At 42.1% G+C, this 26297-nt stretch overlaps 1 protein-coding gene across 1 annotated transcript in view; it reads left to right on the top strand.

Annotated features, from left to right (window-relative positions):
• Nucleotides 1-26297, top strand: part of PTPRT (protein tyrosine phosphatase, receptor type T) — a 587995-nt gene that overhangs the window by 506027 nt on the left and 55671 nt on the right. Inside the window, exons 16-19 of the mRNA XM_019539805.1 lie at nt 3621-3769; nt 10761-10838; nt 11041-11076; nt 22026-22213. Coding sequence (XP_019395350.1) covers nt 3621-3769; nt 10761-10838; nt 11041-11076; nt 22026-22213 — 451 coding nt within the window. The remainder of the gene's footprint in view (nt 1-3620; nt 3770-10760; nt 10839-11040; nt 11077-22025; nt 22214-26297) is intronic.

The following is a 26297-nucleotide window of genomic DNA, read 5'->3' as shown; positions in this document are numbered from 1 at the left end:
GGCTGTGCCCTGCTGCCACTTGTCCCCTTCTGCCCAGAGTGAGCCGCACCTGCATCTTTCCCCATCTCCCTGCCCTGGCTGGGCAAGCAGTGGCAGGGCATAGTGCCTGCTCCCAGTGCTGTTGTGCCTGCATCCTGTGCATCCCCCCCACCCTGTTCCCCAAGTCCTGCAACCCCCTGCCCTGGATGGGCAGCTTGTCCCAGCCCCAGTCCCTCCCTCCCCCATGCTCCTTCCCTCCCCTCTCCACCACAATAGACTTACCAGCTGGAGGCAGCTGTGTCCGCATGGCGAGGACTGCTGCCTATTTAGTCTATGGCCGAATCTCTGAAGCAGCACCACATCTTTTCCAAATCTATTCAGAGGCTTCAGATTCAATTTGGACTTTTTAATTGGTCTCCCAATTCAATTTGGATTTGAAGATTTGGCCACCGAATTGCCTTAATCTTCTCTGAATCAAATCAGCTACCAAAGCTTCACACAGCCCTGATTGCTTTGTTCTTAAAAAACATTTGATAAGTCATGCCCAGAATTACCAGATGCTGTACAGCTTCCTTGTGCATCTCTTCCAATATACCTACCCCAAGTATGAAAGACCTTGACTTAGTCCACCTTTGGGCCACTTGTAAGTTGGGGCTGCCAATTTGCTTGTGATGCTTCTGTGAAATGTCTTAAATCAAGAATGCTAACTTTGGATTACTTTTCCTTTTGAATAGTCCAGGCAATAGAGTCCCCTTTGTGTCTTACAAGACAGCATAGAATTTCTTTCATAGGGCTTTCATGAGTTCTCAAAAGGAGAAAAGTTTGGACCTTACCAGTATATTTCAAATGACATTAAGCAATGGGATTTGAAGGCAAATATTGCTAGAGAGAATTCAATCTGGATTTAATAAATTCTTACCCTTATTAGCTCATCATTTTAAGCATCAAAAATGGCAATCAGTAGGGCTGTGCGAAGCTTCGGGTGGTAAATTGATTCAAAGGAGTTTTGGCCTGATTTGGTGGCCAAATCTCTGAATCCAAATTGAATCAGGAGACCAATTAAAAGGTCCAAATCAATTCAAAGCTCTCTGAATCTTTGGAGAAGAGAATCTTTGGAGAGCTTTGATTATTTGGGCAGTCCCTGGTGGCTGCAGCAGGGAGCTGCAGCTGACTCTGAGCTAGTTAATATTAGAGGCGGGTGTGAGGTGGGCTGGGGGAGGAGGATGGGGATCATGGAGGGACCCCTGCCAGCCTCCCTGACCCCACCAGCTCACCCAGACCCACCCCATGGCTGCCCCACCCACCCTAGCTCCCGGCCTTTTAAAGAAAAGCCCCAAGGCTCACCAAGTAATGCCCCCCACTTTCCCATGCTGCATGGGGGGGGGGGCTCTGCATGAGCTCCCTGATTCCTCCCCCGCTCCCCCAACTCCCCCCATGGGTGACCCTCCCAGGCCAGGTGCGGGCCTTTAAGAAAAAAAAAACGGAGATAAACCCTGGCACTCACCACTCCTACAGCAGCCTCCAGGCTTGGGAGGCTCATGCAGAGCCCCCCATGTGGTACAAGGCCGTGGGGGGCAGTGGGGATTGCACCCCTGCCAGCAGGAGTGGTGAGTGTGGGGCTTTTCTTGTTGTTTTTTTTTCTTAAAGGGACAGAGCTGGTCCAGGCGGGGCACCTGTGGGGGGCTGGGGGAGTGAGAGTCAGATTTGGGGGCTCATGCAGAGTCTCCAGTGCAGTGCAGAGCAGTGATAGGCAGCAGGGATGTCCCTCCACCTGCAGCATCCAGTGGGTTGGAGCTTTTTTTTTTTCCAAAGAGCTGGATGCTGGTGGGGATGGACCTGGCTGATTCAGAGATTTGGAGATTCAGCAGCAGCCGAATCTCCAAATCAGATTTGGCCACATCAACTGGGGACAGTGATTCGAATTATTGAATCGAATAAATCAGCCGAATCCAAAACAAATACTAGCTGCTTCACACAGGCCTAGTAATTAAGTATAGCTTTCCTCAGCAGTCCAATAGGCACCCTATTTGTCTGAAATAAGAGATCAAAAGGTGGTCAAGGAATATAAAAAAGTAAGTATCTCATACTTACTTTATTTTATTGAAAGGTGGAAATTAATGACAACTTAAATTTAACCCATGTAATTCAAAGCCATTGGTTAGTGGCTTAGTTGTTACGTTTCTACAACAGGTGAAAATATCTGACTATCCAGGGGCAAGCATAAATTCATGAAAATGGAGTTTAGTAAAGGTTTCCTCCACAAGTGCAGTTCCCTGGGATGGACTACATTGTTTTGATTGAGGTGATGTTTCACAGAGATGTAGGTGCAGGCTTTTGTATCACTCCAGTCTTTTCCTGCAAAAATTTAGCTGACCTAAACATCATAACTCTCATGTAGAAATCTTAATTATCAAGTGATTTTCTCTAGTAAATGCAACCCTCATATTATTTGCTAAAAATAAACAAAGCTAATTGAAATAAGTAGCAGTAGATATGGTTTGTCCTTCTAAGAATCAAATGCCTGTTTCCTTGGCTTGCTTTACCATTAACAGATCAGTATTGTGAAGGAAAGCTCTCTTTCACATAATGATCTAGTTACTAGGATTTCTTTTCTAGAGGGAAAAAGAAGGAACCTAAACTCCTACTTACTACTTTCTTTCTCTCTTCTTTTTGTGTTTCTTTTTGTTTTTCTAATCCATGGAAACCATGTTAGCAAAGTTCTTTGCCGGTGCTAGCGACTTGTACTGTATCTGTTCAAGATGCTAGTTGTAGAATGTCGTGCATTCATTTTTAAACAGTTTTGCTCTCTGATATGAATGAAGCATAGAACAGACAAATGTCAGTGGAGGTTTAGTAGCTTACTTTCCACTTTTCCTTCTTTCTCTTCATTTTTCTTATTGTCAGCTGTGGGAGCAAAGTGGGGTCTCATGTTCACAGCTTTGTCACTGAGCATTCAGAGCTGGCACTACCTGCGCTAGTGGTTTTTGTCAGCTCTTTGAAGTCAGGAAAGATAGACACCAGTGGAGTATAGATATTGATGGAAACAGGTCAGCGGTTGAAGCTGTTTTAAAATCACCATCACAATCTTGTGCGATTTATCTGTCCTGAACCTAGTTCTGGTGAGCATCCAGGTTTGGTATAGGTTCCTCTCCTCACTGTTCTACAAAAAAATTCCTCCTCTGCCCATTAGACACTAGTGTCAAACCCATGGTAGGTCAGGCTATTCACTGGAGATATCAATAGAGAAATTCCAGACTGGGTTGGTTTAGGTGCCCACCTAACATGAATTCAGGGATTCCAACAGCCTCCTTTTCTTAACAGGATTTTACTGAAACAGCTGATGCTTGTGATTCTTGCTATATGACACTGGTTCTGAATTTCTTATTATAATACCCTTTATTTTCTTGGCACCCCATTGGTGGGTTTGAAGGTGGAAGACCTCTCTGCACCAGTAATGTTTATTATCAGAACATGCTACATGACCTTATATTACCATATTTATCAATCTCCTTATAGGTATTTTAAAATTAAATTTTCCCTGTCTTGCCATTAGCCCCCAAGCTTTTTTTTTCCATTTGTTCTACTGTTAATGGAAAAAAAACTGACTCTTTTCTTTTTCTTCTCTTCAAAACATCCTAAAGGAAACTAGCCAAGAAGCAGAAAGAGACTCAGAGCAGCACCCAGAGAGAGATGGGCCCTGTTGCTACTTCAGATAAGACCTCCACCAAACTCAGCGCAGTCCACAATGAAGAAGCATTTTCAGCCAGCTGCCAAGATGTTAATGGATTCAGTAAGTTTCACTTGCTTGCAATGGATTCCTCCCTTTTCAAGATCTTCAGGTACTTAAAAGGATTTATTCCCATGGGCACAACATTTAAGCATTAATTATAAAACTACTGCAGTTAATTGCAGGGAAGCTAAGAGAGTATGAAGTCTGAAATGTCTCTGAGTGCCCCAAGTCAGTCATTGGACAGATTCAGAGGATTCTGTTCAAGTCTAAATCTATTTGAAAGAATTTATTATAAGGTAGAGTTATATAATTATACCGTATGATCAATAGGTCAAACCTGCAAGTGGACTTCTGTGAGTGAAAGAATTTATGGTGTGCTCAGCTGTTATGGAAAAAAGGGTGGTTCTGTGGTTACAAGGCTAAATTGGGACAAAGGAAGCCTAGGTTTTTCACCCTTGTGTCTGTTAATTCATTTCAGTTATTTTTTATAAAAGATGCTGAGCTCTTCAGTGATGTATTATGAGGAAATACTTATCAACAGCAACAGTTGCTGCTGAATCTCACACTGGAACTGAAATGTCTTTATGTTAAATACGTTTTTGAGTTATGTTTGCCATGAATTTCATTCAAAGCCTTTTGCCTTCAGTTTGAATTGCGCTTAGGTTTGAGGCCCAAATGCTTTCTAAAACTGTCCAATAACTCCTTAGTAATCTTTGTGAAATCTTTAATGGTCTCTGTCTAAGTCTTTGGTGATGGGTGTACATGTTACAAAACATGTCTTGGTGACTGAAGCCCTTCTTTGCGATCTCAGATTGAACAGGCTGAGCTGTAGCTTCACCCATATCTGCAGACCGTTCCTGTTAATTCCCATCTGCCTGCATAGAAACATACCTGTGGGAGGGATAAACAGAAGAATTTGGCCATCAAGGTTTAGCACTGCAAAAGTTCTCTCCCATGCTAAATACACGTGGCTGCATCCAGACGAGCACAACCATGTGGTACGTGGTGCCGCAGACCCGTCTGCAGTGCTGTGTCCCACACATTCAAGCATTTCCCAGCACAGGGGCAGGGTTTTGACTCTGGGAGGTCCCAAGGTCAAAAAACCTGTGCAGAGAAAAAGAGGGGCTGCGCACATGGCCATAGTGAGCATCACCCAAAACTGAAGCATGGCTCACCGAAGCCATGCTCAGGCTGCTGGCTGGGCTCCAAGCTGCAGGAGCACTGTAGCTGCAGTTTTCCTGGCCCCGAGGACCCCAGGTAAGGCTGCTGAGGCTGCTAGTGTACTGCTGCTTCTTGTCCCTGGGGAACCAAACATCCGTGCTCATCTGGATGCAGGCCTTGAGTGTATTTAGATCCTGATTTTTCAAAGGTATACAGTTTTGCATTTCACATTCAAGTCAATTACAGCAAATACCTTTGAAAAATCAGGCAAATAGAGAAATAATATGGTTATAGGCATTTTAAGAATACCTAAGATAGATGGCATAAAAAGTACAAAATACTTAAAGGTTTTTTTAACGCTTCCTCCACAGTTTTGAAGCTTAAAGCCTATTTCCAGTCAGGAAATAAAATGTGCTATGGGATGAGCCTGTAATATGGTCTTATCACTTTTCGGTATTTGAAAGAGCAATTAAAACAACTGAATCATCTGCTTGAAGATATGGCTACGGAAAATATACTGTGACTAATTTTGCAAAAAGCATTCCTAAGGATTTTTATCACTTACACGTATAATAACTTGGTCCTCTAGTTGTCTGACACTACTAAAATTTAGCTAATACTTTCTGATGCAGGCCACTGTAAATCATAGCTGGATGTTTTATACCCATCAAAAATAATTACCAGTGAGGGGCACATAATTTCTACCCCTTTTTTTTTTTTTGCCAAATCCAATACATGAAGCTATCGGAGATATGATGTGTTTTATAGACTAGGATGCCCCTGCTCACATTTTATAGGTTTGGCTGTGAAGCTATGGATAAGAATAATAATCCTCCTTTCAAAAATCTCCTTACTGAAAGCTAATACCTGTAAATGCTTAACCTAAATCATGGTCACTTTAAAACAGCACAAATAGGATTTACACTGCCCTCCTCATAACAAATATAGATTTAAAACGTCCACTCTTGCTTCCCCCACTTTTTTTTGCCAAAAAAAAAATGGCTATATATATTTTATGGTAGGTAGTAGGGCTGTGCAAAGCTTTGGTTGCTGATTTGATTCAGCAGAGATTCAGCCTGATTCAGCAGCCAAATCTCCAAATCCGAATTGAATCAGGAGACCCTTTAATCTCTGCAAATCGAATCAGAACCCTCTAAATCAATTTGGAAAGATTCAATGACTTGGACATAGACACAGTTTAAATATTTTTGCTACATATGTCAAGGTACCAGGCGACTCATGAATGCTGAGATGCTGGGGTAGCTGGAGCATCCCATAGCAGCCCCGGGGGGGTAGCCCCCAGTGTGCTTGACAGCGGACCCAGAAGTGGACCAGAAGCACTTCCAGTCCACTTCCAGGTCCACTGGGGAGCACACGGGGGACCCCCAGCCCCCAGCTTGGTGACTGGTCTCTTCTGGATCTAGGGGGACACCTGGGGTTCCCCTGTGGCCAATCGCCAAGCTGGGGGGATGTGGGGGGGGGGGCAGGGGGCATTCCCTTTGCACTCAGTGGCAGACTTGGAAGTGGACCAGAAGTACTTCCTTTTAAATTTGGCTTGAAGTGTCATTCTTCAGTTTGAGTTTCCTTGCATTTGTCATTTTAAGTCTGAATCTTCTTTTCATTAACATTGAAAAAGGATTAAATCTATTCTTATGCAAGATCAAGCTAATAATCCACTGAATATGTCAAATATTAAACTGGTTCTACACTTGATTGTGGGTAACAGGCTCACTGCCTCCCCACATCTCTACTATGACATTTATGCTGCCACACCTCTTTTGGCCTTACCTAGAAAGCCAGTGGAATGCCATGACTTAACTGTGATGTATTTGCCTTTGTAAGCCTGGCATTTCGTGCAGCAGCAAAGTAGTAGCTGGTTTTGAATTTGGTTGTGTAGTCAAGACCGTTTCATCTGATTCAGTCAATGAAGACGAACAAATATCTGTTGCTTTCAGCTACCTGCCAGTATATACATTTCCCCATTCCCATTCTCAGTACTCCTAGATGACACATTTGTAAAGTTCTGGTATAATATTTGTACAAATGAGCTCTTCTCTAAAATGCTGGTTTCACACAGGAGCAAGTGTGTTTTCTTAAGCATCTATATTCTTCAGACAGATCTTAGCCCCGTGCACTAGGCAAATGTAAAGCTCATACACTGCTTCAGGAGTACATTGGCTATTTGTCTATTAGCACAGGACTGCATTTCACCCATGGATGCAGAAGTTTGTACTCCCTCATTATCAATAATTGTATTTCAGTAAGAGCAATAAGCCTTGGGTTGGAAGTGTAGTTGAAAGAGGAGCAGAAGATGAGCTATTATTATCAGGTCAGATCTTTGGTTCCTTAATCACATTTTTCCTCACAAAGCTTTTATTCAGGCAAAATTGCCATTGATGTGAATAGGAGCTTTGCTTGGGCAAGTTGATGGAATTAACTTGTTTGTTCAACATGCCACTGCATTATTCTGCCTGTTTTACTTGTATGCTGTTATGCACAGGTGCAACTGCCCTATTGTCTGTCTTCTATTTATTACCTAAATATAAAAGGAAAGCTATGTGCTAATGGTGACATCTGTTATTATAATTTAAGACCCTGCCTTGCTATGAAAAAGCTCTTGAAAGGCAATGACATTTCCCACGATGTGACACTGCACAACTTTCTACAGGCACCAGCTCAATGAGGGAGCATTACTGAAAAGAAGTGACAAAGAATGGACATGGTTGGAGCTAAAATTATCCAAGTAGCATCTGTGAAGTGTCCGATAAGGTGCACACATGGTTGTTATTGCAAGTAAATCTCCTGTAGTCTGGCAGCCCATCAGTGTGACAGGCCATGGAGGGGAAAAGCAGTAGTACATCATCTGAACAATGATACACTAATGATGTGTCTTGCGCATAGGCACCATTTTCCTGACACCACGATGATGAACTACCATGCAAAGGGCCATAGATAATGCAGGCCTGGCAGAGCCAATCCAAAGGAGAATGCTACATTACCAGCGTAGCGAGCTTGACACCTTCAACTCCTGCTTGGCAGGAGCTGTTTTGTTCAGAGGATGTGGATGGTTTGAGAAGGGCAATTTGTTAAGAATAATTTGAAAGCGAACCACATTCATTTTAATCATGAGGCTTTAAAACTGGATGGGGCAGGTAGGGAGCAGTTAGTTTGCACTGAGGAACATTGCTTGGCACTTGCCAGGTTACCCTGCCTGCTGGCAGAAGGAATGCTTAGAGAGGAGCAGGTAAGTAAGTGTCCAAGTGGGTGAAGGATCATCCCTGACCGTTCACCAAAACTGTGCCTATGCTCTATTCACTCTTCACATATTCCTTCCTCTGAGCACTAGCACTTGTCATCATTCAGACTAGATAGTTACCTCAAGATCGTTAATTCAAGAGCTAATTCTTATTTATGGTGTGCATAGTTTCCTCTTCCCATGGGATGTATGCCCTGAGGTACTCATTACTGGGACTTTTTGGATCTTCATCACAAGATCTTTTTAGGTGAAAAATGGTAAAATAATAATAAAGCTCAGTGTTCTTGAAGCCAGGGAAGAGATAGAAGAAAACCCAGAGTGAAAAAGGGCATTACCAGGTTTGAAGAAAGCATAATATCAGTTCTCTTTTAATTTTTTTCCTCACTGTTCTGGAAAGTCTTATGTCACCTTTGGCCAAGATTTTAAATACCTGTGCAGTGACAGTGATTTCGGCCTCTGTACAGGGATTCAGCAGCCCAGAGATGACATACAGCAATACTTAAGATGTTCATGAACTTTGTTGGCATGCTACACTGGACTGAAATTTGCTCTGCCTTGGCCTCATACCAGGATATATATATTCACTGTTCTTGTAAAACACTTTCCTTCTAAATGGGTAATTGCACACACAATTTTCTGGTCATGCAAGTCCCTATCTGCCCAATTTATACAAATGCACAAGTGTTTTCTACTGTTATTCCGTTTGGAGAGATCTTTGAAAATCTGGCCTGATTTTTCTGCCAAACAAATCTTCTGATATTCACTTCCCTTTCTTACATCTTTAGTCCATTCCACTACAATAGAGATGAATGAGCAATATTTTTATTAAATTGCTTGAAGTATTTGTAGAACACCTACTTGCTGATGCTTTATTACTTTATATAAAGACCTTATGCAAAGGCACTGTAAGCCAGTGGTTATACTTAAAATACTGGGTCCCAGGAAAGCAGAGCTCTGCTTCTAACTTGCTGGGTGACCTTGATCAAGTAACCTTGTTCACTTCAGGTTACCCATCTCTAGAAGTGGATGCCACTACAAGGCATGGCCATGAACAAGGCAAGGGGACCCCCGCAAAATAGGAGATGCATCCTGTGTTAAAGGCAGCTGAGAGAGAAATCAAGCAGACCTGTTTGTGAGACAGCTGATGTTAACTTTTTGTAATTTCAACTGTATTCTGTAAGCTGAAGATGGGAGTGAAAACATGGCAAAAGAAAAGTGTTATAATGGAAGAGATCTACGTGCATTTATTGGGCGCTGTAAACTCCTTAGAGAGCAGTTCTGCTGACTTTATGGCATTCCAGGGAAACTCTCTAAAGTAGTGTGAATGCTTTTCCTCATTCTGTAGAATAATTTTAACTTGGTAAGTAATGCTTACTCCTAGAAGTAGAGCAGTTGCTTCTGAAATTGCTTTTATCTATATTGAATTTTGTCTAATTTTTATTGGCTTCTGGAATAGTTTCTTCTTTTTATCTATTGCTATCATTCTGATGTACTGAGATTTTTGTATTTGTTTCTCATCATGCTGTGAAGGTGGTAAGTAAATTGCCAGTTTAGAAACAAATGCAGAATGATTATGAAAGAACATGTCCTCAGAAACGGTAGATTACCATAATGGTTATGTGCAAGTCATTCAGTACATAAGGTAGCTCCATAAAAACCATGAATCTACCACATGGATGCTGATTCTGGCCCTTTCTCTGATACATTTTGACTATAAGGTAAATAATCTATCGGTCCTTGTCCAGGGAAATTAGTCTATAGAGTGGAAGGACTGGCTTGTCCTTTCTAATCAGCCTGCCCCCCTTAAGTTGTTATCTGCATTGAAATAAAAGACAACATGCCACCCAGACTGTCCATTTTTAAAAGAGCCATAAACGTGCATTGACACCGTGCGTGTGGTATTAGATTTGCAGTAGGCAAATTGGACACAGTTTACACCCTGTCAAGCTAGCCTCAGTCCCAAAATCCATGCTTTACAAGACACACATTTAGGGTAAGTTCTTCTCTTGCTACCAAGCTGAGGACCACATAAGAAACTTGACCTGTGGATAGAGCAACAGCTTCTGATATATTCTGCCTTTGGAGCATGCTTAAGGTATACCTCTCTCCAAAAGGTACTCCATTAAAACTACCACCCCTCAATGCCCCTGCAAAAAATCTGGCCTTCACATACTACTACTGTTTCTAGGTTTGAGTGTGAATATGTATTCTGCATTTGAGCAAGTTTACTTTACTGTTATTACTCCACTCAGTTTCATATGGTTTGTATTTTGGTGCATTGTTTTTAGGCATTTATCTTTCTGAGAGAAAAAAATACAAGTTTGTCTCCTGTGTACAACTAAACATAATATCTAATTAAAAAGAAGGGGGCACGAGATGGGGGGTGTCTGCCTATCCCAAATATATCTCACAGTAGCAATAATGGAGTGTTTTGGGACCTGGAGATTTTTTTTATTAAAGCAAATACTGAATAATAGTAGCATAATTTAATATGCATGTTCAGATGAAAAATGGTTTTCATTTTGGTATGCACTATGTATTCCATATAACCGTGTTCTTTTAGAAACTTTCTCCCTGTTCTTTCTCACACTATATATATGTCTAAAGTCTTTTCCTTATGTCTTTCCTACCTAGCATCATCCTCTCCTTGTTCATTTTCTGTCCAAAGCAAAACCCTTCAGAGCAAATCTTTGTTGAATTCCTACTACTCAGGTACTAGTGCCAGATTTTTCTTTCTTTTTATTTTATTTTTCTGCTTCTGTACATTTCCCAGTATGACATGTGGACTGAGTCATTTGACTGTTGGTTACAGCTAACCTTGTTTTCATTTTTTTTGTAATTTCTTTTTCCTCTTGATCTTCTGTTGATTTCCATTGATCCGTGTCATGTGGGTGAACGAAATTCCATCTCAAAGTATCATCAGACACTGTTCCATCGACCACGCTGCTAGGTAAGAAGACAGGTATGGTGTGTTATAGAGAGAAAGCATTTGTTGCATTTGAAAAATGACTCAAAGGAACATTGTCAAATGGGTTGGGTTCCACTGTTATATTTGCTTTCACATTCAAGAATCCTTTGGATTGCAAAGTCTTTGCTTTTAAATTTCCACATTATTACTGAGGAAATTAAAGAAGTCTTTCTAGTGTATCCATAGAAACAAAACAAAAAAAATATGACTTCCCCCTTGAAGCTGCTGTTTACCAATGAGCCAACATCACTGATAATGTGAGTGCTTAGATAAAAAGTAGGCCAAAAGATCTTTCTGAATTTCAAATCCATTCAAAAAACCTCATTAAAAATCCTGAAAATGGATAGGATCTATCAGACAGGAAATTTCCCTATTTTTCTAATGAAAGGACATTAGCATTAACAATTTAAGAACTATGCGGAGTCCTGGACATGTCTTTCACAAATGGAATCCCTTCAGATTCTGTGCACCGTTAGATTCATGTAAGTAATCATTTCTATGCAGGTGATGTAAGCATGTTTTGTGCATGAAGAAAAGAAGTCTCTACCCCCTGACTTGTGGAAAAAATAAGCATTTGGGCATGTCAAAACCACTGGGAGGGACAAAATAGTATAAGTGCAAAAAGGATCGTGATAGAATCAGAGACAGCTTCCAGAACATGACTGTTTCATGCTTGAGGACCCTGAGAGCTGTAGGACTACCAAGAAATCCCCCCCTTTTAAAAGCACTTGGATTCACTGGTGCTAGGCACTATACACTTTCTTTACATAAATGGAAGAAATATGGATGTTAATAGGAATTCAATACAAAATGAATGCTTGAGTATGCAATAGAAATCAACAGAGATCTTTGAATAGAATTGCATTATTGAACTACAGAAAAAAAAAGGAAAATGGTAACTTTCTTTTCTGACAGAAGAGACTCTAAAGGCCAAAATTGTCCAGGTTGGATGCTAAATTATTTGCTTTTCAAGTTAATCTTTAGGCCTCTGGATAAAACTGGCCTAATTGTTAATGGTGCTGTGTGTGTGTCACAACTCCTGTTTTGTTTAATGGAAGTTTTCAGTTTTCTACCCTTCTGGAGGAAAAAAAAAAAACAACACTTTTTCTATTCAGGTGTCTGACTATAGTTTTAAGCTTCAGGTCTCCACCTTTGAAACTTGTCTTTCAAGCTTTACAAAGAATATGCTGTCCCACCAAGCTAACAGAGACACAGAATGAACAGAAACTTTTAAGATGGCAAAAGAAATGATTCAGAAACGTAGTAGAGGTATACTCTTGAATATGAGCAATAACGGCTTACCGATTTAGGATCTCCTTTGAGGATGCTTGCACTAGCTGTATATCGAATATAAAAAAGGCAGTTCCCCAGCCATGAATGAAAAAGACAGCATACAAATGATCAGACTCTAACCAGTGGTAATCATCAGACCTGTCATTTTGGATTATTTGCAGGAAATTTTCCCTTCCAGACACAGTCATCTACTGCAGCTACTTTAAACAATACCCTGAGTGGCTAGTAGCCTGGTAGTTAGTCCTAGAAGAAATTACAAACAAGTACATGAGCCTATTGCTTTTGCCAATGAATAGCAAGGAAACAGAGCTAGGCATAAAGGGACTTTTAAAATGCAGAACATTTATCCTGAAATCCATCAAAAGGCTGACCCTCTCAAGAGAGGTTTCATTCTTAAAGGAAAATGAGATGGATATTAGGCCTGTGCAAAGCGGCTAGTATTCACTTCAGATTTGAATTCGGCTGATTCGGGGGACAGTGATTCAAATCACTTTCCTGAATCGATTCAGCTGAATCTGATTCAGAGATTCGGCCACCACCAAATCAGCCAAACTGCTGAATCAAACAGGCCCCATCCCCCGCCCACTCTCCCAACCCCGTCAATGGCTGCCCTGCCCACCCCAGCCTCCTGGCACTTAAAAAAGCCCCACACTGACCAGCTCCTGCCAGGTGGCAACCCCTGCAGCCCTCCACTGCCCCACATTGCATAGGGAGGCTCTTCCATGAGCTCTCAGAGGCCTGGATGGCCTCTACAGCATCTGTTGAGTGAGCGTGGGGCTTTTTTATTTATTTATTTTTATTTTTTAGTGCAAGGACGCTGGGGCCGGGCAGGGCAGCCATTGACAGGACTGGGAGAGTGGGTGGGGGTCAGGGAGTCACACTGGTTGAGGGGACAGGGCCTGGCAGGGGTCCCTCCATGATCCAGCTCCCTGCGGCGGCGAGCGGGGACGGCCCGAATCTCTGAATCTTCTCCAAATCTTTTCTGAATATATTTGGAGGCTTTGAATTAATTCAGGCCTTTTAATTGGTCTCACGATTCAATTCAAATTAAGAGATCCCATTGCTGAATCAGGATGAATGTCCTCCAAATCAAATTGGCTACCAAAGCTTCACACAGCCCTAACCGTCAGATGTATCCATTTCCTGGTACGGTTGTATCTCTTGGTTTCCCAAAGAGGAATTTTTGTTGAAGAGCTAAATAGTACTCTGTCTGTTAGGTGTTTGATTGTGTCCCAGGAAAAAAGTAATAATGCCCAGACGAACACACTATAATCTTAGTTTTAAGACTTTATCAGGCTAGAATGGGATCACATTTATGTGCCTAAGGCCACTTAGGTGCTTAATAAGTATACTTGGACCTGACCCTAAATGTGAATTCCAGTTATCACTGTACTGGTTTCATAAGTAGGCTCTACTCCTTCAGCATGCTTGGAGGTACTGGTCAACCTCAGCTCCACACCTAGTGTGTATGAAAACCAAGGTTCCTGCTTGCTGGAGCTATTTTCATACCTCTGTTGCAAGCAGTGAAGATAGTTGTGTTTACTCTTGTTAATTTGAGGCTAAGGGATATATTCCATATGACTCAATCCAGGTCTCAATTTCTTTTTTTTTTTTTTTTAAATCCAAATGTTGAAGGAGGGGATGTGGGGTGAGGGGGATGGGGCTGAAAAGGAAATTAACTAATCTTTCACTAGTTCATTCAACTTTTAACTACTTCTAACAACGCAACCACCCCAGCCCATTTATAACTGTGAAACAGTGCAGGGAAAGCACTAAGGCATATTGTCAGTCCCAGCTGACATTAAGAGCTACAGGTGCTTGGTCCTTCTAAAAAGAAGCTCTCAGCAATTTTCAGGAGACTGTCTACTGAGTTTTGGACAAAAGTCAAACTCAAAATTGAGGAGCTGCTGGCTTCCTCGTGCTGGTCTCTAGAAACTGGGCAATGCTGCAGCTGGAAAAGAAGGTTGATTTCTTAAGTGTTATGAAAACTGGTTTGTACTTTAAACAAAAAAAAAAAAAAAGAGAGAGAGAAAAGAACATCATTCATCTCTCCACTAACATCTATCACCCAGCTCTACCTTCAGCTCCACAGTATTTGTTCCCATCTGTTACACCTGCTAATAAATGTGCAGTATTTGTAACACTAGATGACTCGCCTAGCTTGCCTGTGACATGATTTGTTGAATAGAAAGACACAGGGGATGATGATTTTTTTGCCCTCCATCCCACCCTTTGTTTGATTAATATTTTCTTATAATTCATTTGTTCAGATGTTTAACTTTCCAAAACAACATGAAACAGCCCTGAGATTGGGCATTGTGCTGTGAGTGCTTTTGCTTTTACTAATGAATACTTACTAAAATCACAAAAAGGCAAAAGATGTCTTTGTCTTTCCTTTTCCATTGTAGCTAGAAAATTCCACTGTTAGGGGATGGTACAGACTATGCTGTATCAGGAGTTGATTTTGCAGGTACTGAGCATTGTGGGCATGTCCCAGAGCTCCTCAACAAATGGGGAAAGGATAGGATTTCACAGGCTGCAGTACGTTCTTCCCTTTGCACCTAGTTATTCCTCTTGTGAGTGCAATAAAGGCACTGGTCCTGGTTCTTATTTGCTCTTTTGTCTGCCTTATGGCACTGCTAGAAGGAGGCAGTTTCTGCCCTCAGGAGATCACAGGAGCAGTAACTGCTTTGTCCCTGACGAGAAGAAATCAGCAGGAAAAGGCTCCTTCTGTTTTTCTTCCCTCTGTACACCCATGTACTTAAGTGAAGAAATTTGCCCTGGATTTGTGCCAGTAGCTTGTTGCACATACATAGTAAAACTGCCCCACATTTAACTATATCTGAGCAGCTAAGAAGGTGATGTTGCTGAACTTATTGCATTAGTGAGTAGCAGCATTAGGAAAGGTTTTATAATTTTTAAAGAGAAGAGATTTAAAAATCAGTGGCTTGATCTGCAGTCTCAGAGCAATGTTATCTGCAGTCTCAGTCCATGCCAGCCTCAGCTCAGCTGTGGCTGATGCTTCTGTGGCAGATCAATTTACTAAAGATCACCTGCATGGAATAAAAAAAGAGAGAGAATTGTGGTGTTAGGATGCAGAGTTGTTTGCTGAGATTCTTGAATGATGTTCCTGGAAGACTGGCTGCCTTGCTAGATGTGTTCAGGTAGTGTGGAAGACTTTCCCCTCCGGTGTTCAGTGGCTGAGGCATAGCAGCAGTGTTTTGTACTAGGAGCAAAAATTGAAATATGAGACAACTGTGGTAGGGGGTGGGGACCTGGGTGTGTACACAGTTTTTAGGTCCAACACAGTTTATCACTTTATTGGATGCAACCATTTGACACCCCTGAAAAATAAGTTTGACCAGCCTCATTTTCACAGCTGGAACTCTGAGGCATATATAAATCAGGGGCAGAGTTTTGGTTAGGACCCCAAAATCCCAAGTCCTAGTCTCTGAGGCAGTATATCTTCTCTCCCACAATTCCATTAGTAGGGAGAATGGCAGAGGAAGCATACAAAAAGCTTCTAATAAAATTAGAATACCCAGTTTGAAGTACTTGCCAAAGAGTGGCAGTGGTGCTTTCAGTTCAAGGGGAAATTAGTTTCTTCAGCCATGTTTTTGGCCATTGCTAAGGGAGCCTAATTGGTACATGAAACAGTGCTTCACTTCCTTTCAGTCACAAGAAAGATGAATGAAAGATAACATCCCCTGCCTGCATCTAATGTGGCTAGAAAATCAAAACATGAGTGGGCTGTTTGCTAGCCAAAATGCCTAGTTTAGATAAATCAATATCATCAGACAAGCGACCATTTTTACCCACGTTTTTCGTAACAGTGGTTTGATTGTATCATGTCACTTTGAAGTTAGTATTTGTCATATAATAGACCCAGATTCATATATATATATGTGTATATATATATATATATATATATATATATATATATAAAAAAGTTAATTTTACCAAGTGCCACCATATCCCTAGTGTAATGCAAAGAGATATTAGCCATGCTGCAGCCATCCTTAGGAGATGTCAAGTAATTGACAACCCTTACTCTAGTAGAGAGAGATTGGATATGTGTGTAATTAAATCCGTCACAAACACCACTCAAAATATAATTTAGTTTTGTGCAAAGGATGTCTTATCATGTTACACACTTGCCAAGACTAAGAATAAAAATATAAACAGAAATGATAGGCCTATCATTTTGGAAGCAGAAGGAGCTTGTGGATATTAGAGGAAGAGTTTCTAAACAAACTTCTCCATGTATTCAGGATACACATCAGTGCAGTAACGCTTAAGTTATATGAAGCATAACTTAGTTCCCTGTTCTGCAGACACAAGCAGAATATATGTTCTTTTCTCGCTATTTGTTCTTGCAGCATAGGAAAATTAAGTTTGAACTAAGATAACATTAAAAAAATAGGAATTTAATGTTTTGGTCGTAACAGGTGCTCTGGGTGGCTAATGTCCCATACCTGTAGCCCTACTAGACCATTATGCAGAACCGTGTCCATGCTGTTGTACCTAGTGGTATAGGGGATCTAATTTTTCAGGTGCTTACTGACTTGTACCTGAAATATACCAGAGTGTTTCAGATATCATGAGAAGAATGATTTATGTATTGTATTTAGTTGGCGGTATAACAGCAGAATTATGCTGCAGCAGTAGGTGTTTAGTGGCAGTCAGGCAATAATGGCTTGCTTTCGGGACTGCCCTTCAGATGCTGTGCAGCGATACCACACTTCAATCTGTTAGTTCAGTGTCTTTCACCTCATCATATCCTGCTGTAGACTTTGGGTTTAACTAGAGAGAGGTGGAGTGCATTGATGGTTCTGTTCCCACAGGCAAAGTAAATGTGTTGTTTCTCACAGAAAAGAGAACTACGTGGCTAAGCTTTTCACATTTGGCTACCTGTATCTAGACACCTGAGTCCTGAAGCATCCTTAAAAAAGTCAGGCTGCTTCCCTGGATACCAGTGCATGGAGGATTTATTTTTCCTGTTACAGAAATCCAGAGATTTCATGTGCCACACAGCTTGGGTTAAAAACACCAGTTCCCAGAAACAGCTACCTGCTTGAAACCAGTGTTAGCAGTGAGCATCTTGGTGTGGAAGTCAAAGTGCTTGCATCTAAAGAGTTAAACTGACAAAACAGTTCAACACTGCAGCACTGATATTAGGGGGAAAATCATATCTCAGACAACAGGTTTCTCAGCAGCATAAAAAAATATCTGTTTTAGTTACAATTGCACCAGAGGAATATATTGAAGAACTGGAAGTGATTCAGAAAAGAGTTAAAAGAACAGTTTGAGTTCTGGGAAACTTGCCTTAGTTAGACTGAAAAAGCTTAATGTATTTAATTTATCAAAGAGAAAATTAGGAAGTGATTTGATCAGTACCTACATGGGGAAAAGATTTCAGATATTAGAAGGCTCTTTAATCTGGCAGAGAAGAAGGTATAATAAGATCCAGTGGTTGGAAGCTGAAGTTAAACTGATTCAAATGGCAAACAAGAAACATGCTTTGACAATGAGGGTAATTAACCATTGGCACAGCTTACTGTGGAATGTGACAGTTCCTCCATCACTGGAAATGTTTCCGTCTAGATGGGATGTATTTCTAAAATACATTGTCTAGTTCTGTTGGAAATGAAGCAAGAATTACTGGATAAAATTCTGTATCCTGTGGTGTTACCATGAAAAAGATCCCTTCTTACCTAAAAATCTGTGCAGACTAGATATTGTTCTAAAACAGGTGCATTCTGATTGTTTACTTGCTTCTAACTCTTGGGTCCTGGGGAATCCATTCAAAGATGTTCCAAATAATTGTCTTTTCACTTAATTCATCTTCTTGATATTGGAATGCCACGTAAGGCACAAGCCAGTGAATGATATTAGATTCTGAGCTTGTGAGGTGCTACTTCAACTCCTTGTGACATAGGGGGGAGTTTCAGACAGTCAGTTTTACAGGGCCAGCCACCAGCAAAATGTGAAGGGTCAGGGTAGGGAGTAATGAGAAATTGCTGTCCCCTGTTGAGTGTAACGATTAAAGGAGAAGTGGGACTTTGCAGGACTGTAGCAATAACAGTGCCACAAGGAATGAAATGTGTTCTATTTTCTGCAACCTGCAGGAAAAGCAAAGCCCATCTAGGATGCCCTCAAAACACTCTTTTGGTTGATTGTCCTAGTGAGAGATGAGTTTGCTGCTACCTATCCCTCCTCCTTTCTAGTGTTTTCTGAATTGTTCATAAAATTGCTGTAAACAGCACATTTCAAGAGATGGTATAGTGCCTTGCTTGAGGGCCTCGTTAACCATGCTTAGGCTCAGATTCAAAGACAGGGTACAATATATTTTTTGCATTGGGCATTATTAGCAGAACATATGGGCACTAGGCTCACCTCGTACGCAGCAATTTGTCTGCATAAGGTACTTTCCCCCCCACTTTGGTGCAGATAATGGTGCAGATTAAATGCCTGTGGATGAAGCAGTGGGCCATTTTGTGTTGGCACAAATCTGATTCAGGTTCTTCTCCCTGTAGCGCAGAGTCTACTCAGTCATGTCTGTCCTTCATAGTTAAGTCTCACAGGTCATAAGTGCAGAACATGCATCATTGACACTAGATTTAGCGCATGCACCTCAGGTGGAACAAATGTCTGAAATCTGTAATGTAGTTGTCTACACCAGAGAAACCACTCCCACAGGTGGCAGCCCTCACTGCCCTTATTGCCAGCCTCACTAACGAGGGCAAATTGAGCAGCCAATGAGACTGAACAGCCTTGGTTCCTAATTGCATCCTTCACATTCAAGACTGCGATACACTGGTGGCGGAATTGACTTAAAAAGGGCAGAAAATTCTTGTGGCTTACACCTCTCCGTGTGAAACTGTGAGAGAGGAGGGTTAAACAGCCTATAAATTTGGGCTTTGGTAAAGAGGGAAATTAGTAATTACCTCTGTAGGGGCTGAATGATTTGAGTTACATTTTACAAGTAACCTGTGGTCTGAGTATGCCCTTGTTGTATTAGCAATAGAAACTGCACATTAGTTTTAAGACTCCCTCTCGAATAGGGATATTGTAATGTTTTTTAATTGGGGCTGATAAAAACGTAGCATTGCTTGTAGGTTCCTTAGAGAAGCCAGTTGTGAAATTGGGTTTGTATTAAACCTAATGATGGAAAATTAAGCATAGTACGTCTGTCGGAAATGGTCCGCGATAAAGACCGTCTCCTCTCCATTACAGGAGGTTAATAGGGAATAGGTGAGGAAAGATGCATTGGAAAAGTGAATCCAACTAGGAGAATTAATAAGCCTTGAAATTCCCTCTGTTCAGAGTTTTCACATTGTCATTAGTAGCAGCATTACGATTATTATACAAGTGCTTAGAATGTTACTCTTCCTTAAATTCCAAATTTATTAACTATTTTATGGGAGGGTGGTTCTGCTAAAACCAATCTTGTGCTTATTTTCCTATGCCCCATGAATGCTGCTGTTTTCATGCTAGTCTGGATTCTGAAAAATATCTTTAATTTCAGTAGGCAGGTTTTCAGAGCAGCCGATATCCAGTAACTCCAATAAATCTTGGAAGAAGTGGCAGGTACTCACCATCTCTGATAATCAGAGCTTAAGCTCTTTCTTATGTCACCAGAGCTTAATACAGGCCTGCCTTATTGATGATAAAGTGTCCCCTGCCACCATTTCTTTATCTTTCTAATATTCCTATGACTTCTGAGTAAAGCAAATTCTCACGAATGCCTGTCCTGATACTTCTCCTCTAATCTATCATTAAGGCTTCTAAGAGATGGTTTCCCATGTGGAAACATGTTCTAAGGCCCTGCTCCATCTGTTCTTATCTAACTTTCCAACCTCAGGGATGGCATAGGTCCTAAATGCTTGTGGCCAAACTCCAGAGTGTTTTCTGCAGGAGCAGAATTAGTCACTCTCATGCCCTTGCCAAATTTCAGCATTGGCAGCTGAAACTTCCCCTGAGGTTTCAGCTGGATTTTTTTTTTCTTCTTTCTCCTTTCTAAAAAGCTTTAATAATGTGCTGATGTAGAATCGTTTCTAGTGTCTGTCCCTTTCCAGTTTTAGGCAAGTGAATTCTCTGTATCCAATCTACATACATTTTGAGATTTGCTGATCGAAATAAGCTATATATTGTATTTATTAATCTCATGGGAATGGGTAGGAATGATAGTAATAACTCATGCAAAATACTAGGACCCTTATCTGTAAACCTACCCTGAAATTCATAGGTTTGTGGACCTGGGCCTGTTGCTTGCATTCAGTCAACTCAGCTGGATAAGAAACAAAAACTGGAAAGTAGGTGCTGCATCTGATTTGAGCTTCTCTGGTTAAATATAAAAAGGTTGGTAGGCAATTGTCATCTGATGGAAGTATTCTGTTTCCTTATCAACTAGGAGTATTTTCTCATAGAGTTAGAGTTTTGCCTGGGATATGCAGTTCTGCAGTTTTTATCTGTCTTGTGATGGAGATTTTCTAATTCTTCTTTTTGAAAAACATTTTTCTGAGAAATTTACATTTCTGAAATTAAGCGTCTGTGAGCAAGCTAGTAAGGATGTGTGAAGCGGGCCCTATTCAATTCGGATTCAAATTCAGCCCAAATCAGGGACAGTGATTCGATTTAGTTGATTCAGATCACTGTCCCTGATTCAATTCGGCTGAATACAAATCTGAAGATTCGATGCTGATTCGGAGAATCAGTGATTCGGACATAGGAAGAAACATCTAAGGATGTGTCTACATACCTTGAGGTAGCAGGCATGGCTTGTGAACGCTGCAATGCTGGGGTGGATGGAGTGTCCCACAGGAGTGCAGGGGGGTGCGCCACGTGCTCAGCAGTGAACCTGGAAGTGAACCAGAAGTACTTCCACTTCACTTCCGAGTCTGCCAAGGAATGCTCTGCCCCTTCCCTCCACTTCCCCAGCTCAGCGATCGGCTGTGGAGGGACCCTGGGTGCCCCCGCCAGACTCAGGAGGCACCAGTCACCAAGCTGGAGGGGCATGGGGAAGCCCCTAGTACACTCCCCAGTGGACCTGAAAATGGACTGCAAGAGCTTCTGGTGCACTTCTGGGTCTGCTGCCAAATGCACTGGTTGGCCCCCCATGCTTCTGTAGGATGCTCCATGCTCCCCAGTATCTCAGCACTCACAAGCCCTTGCTACATAGAGGTATGTAGAAAACACATTTAAAGCTGTCTCTATCTCTGAATCTTTCTGAATCTCTCTGGGCTCTCAAATTATACAACCAAATAAATCACTGAACCCTTAAAAAAATCTTGTGTATTTGTATGCGCAAAACAGTTTTGTGCTAGGTTATTTTATAAGTAAAGATAAATGATTTGGGGTGGAGTCACTTCGTATACTTCACAACAGTATTATACATTATTTCATGCTATATGATATGCATTTGTCTTTTGTGTTATTTTTACACTAAAAATATTTGCGTGTGTTTTTAGTTTTTCTGGGTTGACTTTGGGCATGTGGGTTTTTTGCTACTTATTTCTGTGCTTTATTTCACCCGCACTAACGTATAGAGGAGAAAATAAACAATCAAATGGAACAGGAATGAGACTGGAAATAACAGATAGGTGAAAGCTTGTTTTGCCTCCCTGTCTTTAAAACAGACAGTAGCCATGGGGAGATGACCCAGCCGACTCTGACTATCCAGACCCATCCATACCGAAGCTGTGAGCCAGTGGAAATGTCCTACCCCAGGGGGCAGTTCCAGCCAGCTATCCGAGTGGCCGACTTGCTACAGCACATCACCCAGATGAAACGAGGACAGGGCTATGGATTTAAAGAGGAGTATGAGGTGAGAGGAACATTTGCTCACATGAATAAATAGAGAAGTGGCAGTGACAAATCTCCAGAAAGGATACAAGCTTGGGAGGAAAGAATAATTACTTCTAACAGGATCTTTTTCTTAATTCAGTCAACTGTAATCCTTTTCTTCCTTTTGTATTTGAAACTAAGATTATAACCCTAAATCCTTGCCTTGTGTTATGTCTCAAGTCCACTTCTTCTATAGTGACAACCATTTTACTGTCTACTTCCTGGAATTATAACACTGATGAAAGAGATGGAGAATACATACAATTCTGTTAGGTCCTCTCCTTTGCAAATGTGGCATATAATTGATAGCCCTGGTGATACCTCTTATTGTCCCCTTGCCATAGAGAGGGATAGTAGTGATTTTAACATGAATTGAACTCGATGGAAAAATTGGAGCTCTCTGGTTTCATTCTCACTTGTGTGACAAAACTAAAATGCAAGCCATGCTTTGATAAGCAAAGCAAGCCTTTTTGCTTCTGCTTTCTTCCCAGTTGCCGCTGCAAGTTCATTGTGGCCACTGATCAACTTAAAGAGCAACTTAACAAGGTCTATGCAGAACATAAACACAAAGCCCTGGATACCCCTGGTGGCTTTAATAATTTTTGAACCTCCACTTCAGAATATCTGAAAGCCAATCTTCTGTTCCAACTGGCTGTGAAGTGAGAGACATAAAATGATTGTTAAAAAGGGCAACAAATCCAAGATGTGGTAAGAATCAGGAACTTGATATAAACAAGTGGAATGGAAGAAATGAGGAAGAAGTTTGAAAGACGACTGTACCAAGATGTGGGAAGGAGCCAGAGAAGTAAATAGGATAAAGAGTCTATGAAATTCTGCTCTGGCAAGCAATACCTGTAATGAATGAAATAAGCTTGGGGGGAGGCCAAAAGGTAAAATGTTATAGTTCCATTAAAAGAACTTTAAAATAGCATAACAGCTGGGAGAAATACGTTACTTAATGAAAACAACTCATTTTTTCCCAGTACTGTAATTAAGCTTCCATGGGGGTGTTTATCACTTGTGCTGGTTTGCCATTATAGAATGGTAAATGCCTTTCCTAGTCATTCTGGTCATAGAATACAGTGTTTGATCAGATGGCATAAAGGACTCAGTGGGACAAATATTTCCTGTTACTGAACACGACAGAGATGAGTCCACTCACTCATATCCCCCCAAGTCCGTGCTCCAGTGGAGCTACTAAGGCATGGATTTTGTTTAATATTGAAACAACTGGTCTGTTGTCTTATTGCAGTGGTTCTCAACATTGTTATACTCAAAAGAAAAATGCCAGCCCTTAGCTGTTACTCATGTTTTGGCTATCAAGAAATAATAAAGTAATTCTTCTGTTGCAGAAAAAGAATTCAGAATGACCGCAACCAGTCTGTTTTTGACACTATGGATTCCTATTCAAAATATCATTTTATCTTATGAATCATGTGTTTATCTTATGTATCATGTGCATCTTATGGATCATATTTGCAAACATGTAAGTGTTAATATTGAGTGGCAACCCTTGGCATCAGGTTATGTGACACCCAGATTGAGAATTATTGCTTTACTGGTACAAAGATCTTATACTCAAGTCACGCCACGCCTACATGAACAGTAATTAAAATGGTATGTAACACTTGCAGGTACTGCAAAGACTTAGGTTTTGATGTTAAGAGAGAAAATGAACAGGTGCTAGAGCAGTGATTCTTAACAGATTAAGAATATTAATCTCAATATTAGCACTATTCAGTGTGCAAGCTTCTACGCATGATTCATAAGGTAAATTCAGAGACTTCAAATAGACCTGCTGTGGTCTTTGCAACACAAAAACTACCCTATTATTTTTCTGTAGTCAAAAAAAAAAAGTGACAGCCAAGGGTTGCCCTGAGTCTAAAAAGGCTGAGAACCAGTGTACTAGAGAAGACTTTTTTGGCCCCAGGGTTGGTAATTATCAAAATAACACATTAACATGAAAAATGTCAGTGAAACTCCACCTCCACAAGATGTGATGCTCCCCAGAAAATAGCAATCATATGTGTATATAATGATATAGTGTAGAATTATATAACCTGTTTTGTAAGAAGATACCAGTGTGCACTGCATGGGTGCATCCAGATGAGCCTTCACATGTCTCTTGCAGCATCTCAAACCCCTTTGAGATGCTGCAAGAGGCACATGCAGGAACAGGAAAAGGTTCCTCTGCTGCAAGTTTGCAGTGTGGGGGGAAAAATTAGACCCCTGAATATCCAGGGGTAAAAAAACAGAGGTAAAAAAAAGCTGGGCAGGGCACAGTCCCAGACCGTGCCCTGAGGCAACCAGAGGCTGGGTCCTCCACAAAGATGCTTAGGCTGCCAGAGCATCTCTGTCCTTGGCCCTTGCCCTGGTGCTGAAGTATTCTGCCTGCCTGTGCAGGTCAGGCAGCATGTCAGCAGGAAGGCACCAGTGCCGGTAAGTAAGGGGTTGGGGAGGCTGGAGGAAGGAGAGGGGCTGTGGGGGAACCCCCCCCCGCCCCAGCCGCAGCCCCAGCCAGAAGCACTTCCCCACAATAAAAAAACACACAAAAAAAACCCAATCCCCCCAGCACTTACCGGCAGTTAGAGCCGCCGTCTGGGTCACTGGGGCTCCATCCACACAGTGCAGGGCAGGGTGATAGCCCCAGCGTCCCCAGCCCAAGGCTTGCTGCCCCCCACTGCCCCTGCTTCTGGGGTGACTATAAGCTGCTTTTTTTTTTTTTTTTTTTTAAGTACCAGTGCCTGGGGCTGGGGGGGTCAGCCACGGGGGCCTGGGGCACCAGGGGAGGGAGCTGGATGAGGCAGTCATAGCAGGGGCTGCAGCAGCCAGCAGGGGATGGGGCCAGGTGGGGCAGCAATCAGGGGACTGAGGTGGGGCATGTGGGCTCTGCAGGAGGGGCCGTAGCCCCTGTGGCGGGGGGCTGTAGCCCTTGTTGGGAGGCAGCAAAATATATATTCATGAATTCATGAAACATGTATTTAGAGTTCACTTTATTATTATGATAGAGACACTGGAAGTCTTCCAAATTGCTTTAACACTGTAGATAGATCAGTAAAACATTGCTCAACTGATCTCTGTTTCTCTCTTTGTAGTGGTCTTTTTTTTTTAATTGTGGAGGAACATGTATTTTGGGGTATTTTACAGAGTTACTTTGGGATTTTTTTTATCAGGGATTTTTCAGGTTTCCAGTGGGGAACACCAGAATTCCTGCTAGGGAAGCCAGTGGCAGGACCCTGCCTGCTCAGAGCTGACACTTTGGACCCAGCTGGAGGTGGCTGACCTCCTGGCCAGATGGGGCCAGGAGGACATGCTTGGACAGTTCAAGGTAGGCCACCACACCCACAACATCTTCCGGGTGATAGCTGCCCAGGTGGCCGGGCAGGGGGAACATGTGGCAGCAGTGCCGCACAGAGGCCAACCCTGCAACCGCAGTCCACTGGCAGCTGGCCCAGAGGGGCAGATGCCTCTTCTGGCTGTACAGTCCCCATCCAGGTCGGGCAGGTGCACAGCAGGTCACAGCCAGGCAGCAGCCCCGTGGGTAGAGGGTGAAGGGAACTCTCAGGGCTGCTTCAGGAGTCCAGCTGGCACAAGGAGTAGTGTCCTCAGGTACCAATTGGATGGGCCCCAGAAGCTCTTGAGAGTGAGTAGCCCTGAGCTACTTGCCAAGGCAGCTTTTTATACTGGTGGGGCCAGGACAGGGGAGCTTTTTATACTGCTGGGAACACTACAGGTGCTGGCCCCAGGCTCTAGCTCCCCCTGGCTGAAAATCTGGGAGGAGCCAGGCAGGAGTGTTTTGCCACAAGAGGCACAACTTGCTGAACACCAAAGTGCATGTATGAGCACATTCGCTGAGGCAAAAAGTCCTGGCTCAAATTTGCACTGCTTCTATGTGAGCTGCTGCAAGTGCATATGCTTGCATATGTGGATGCACCCCATGGCTGTGTCCAGACAAGTGTGGCCTTGTGGTACGTGGCACGGTAGATGCATCTGCAGCACCACATACTGCACATTCAGGCACTTTCTGTGCTGCTACCTTGCAATGCAGGTTTTTTGTTTTTATT

Source organism: Crocodylus porosus, unplaced genomic scaffold (assembly GCF_001723895.1).
Source record: "Crocodylus porosus isolate Cpor-Errol unplaced genomic scaffold, CroPor_comp1, whole genome shotgun sequence".
In the NCBI taxonomy this organism is placed as follows: domain Eukaryota; kingdom Metazoa; phylum Chordata; order Crocodylia; family Crocodylidae; genus Crocodylus; species Crocodylus porosus.
The sequence above is the reverse complement of the archived record's forward strand: the minus strand, read 5'-3'. Positions and strand labels throughout refer to the sequence as shown.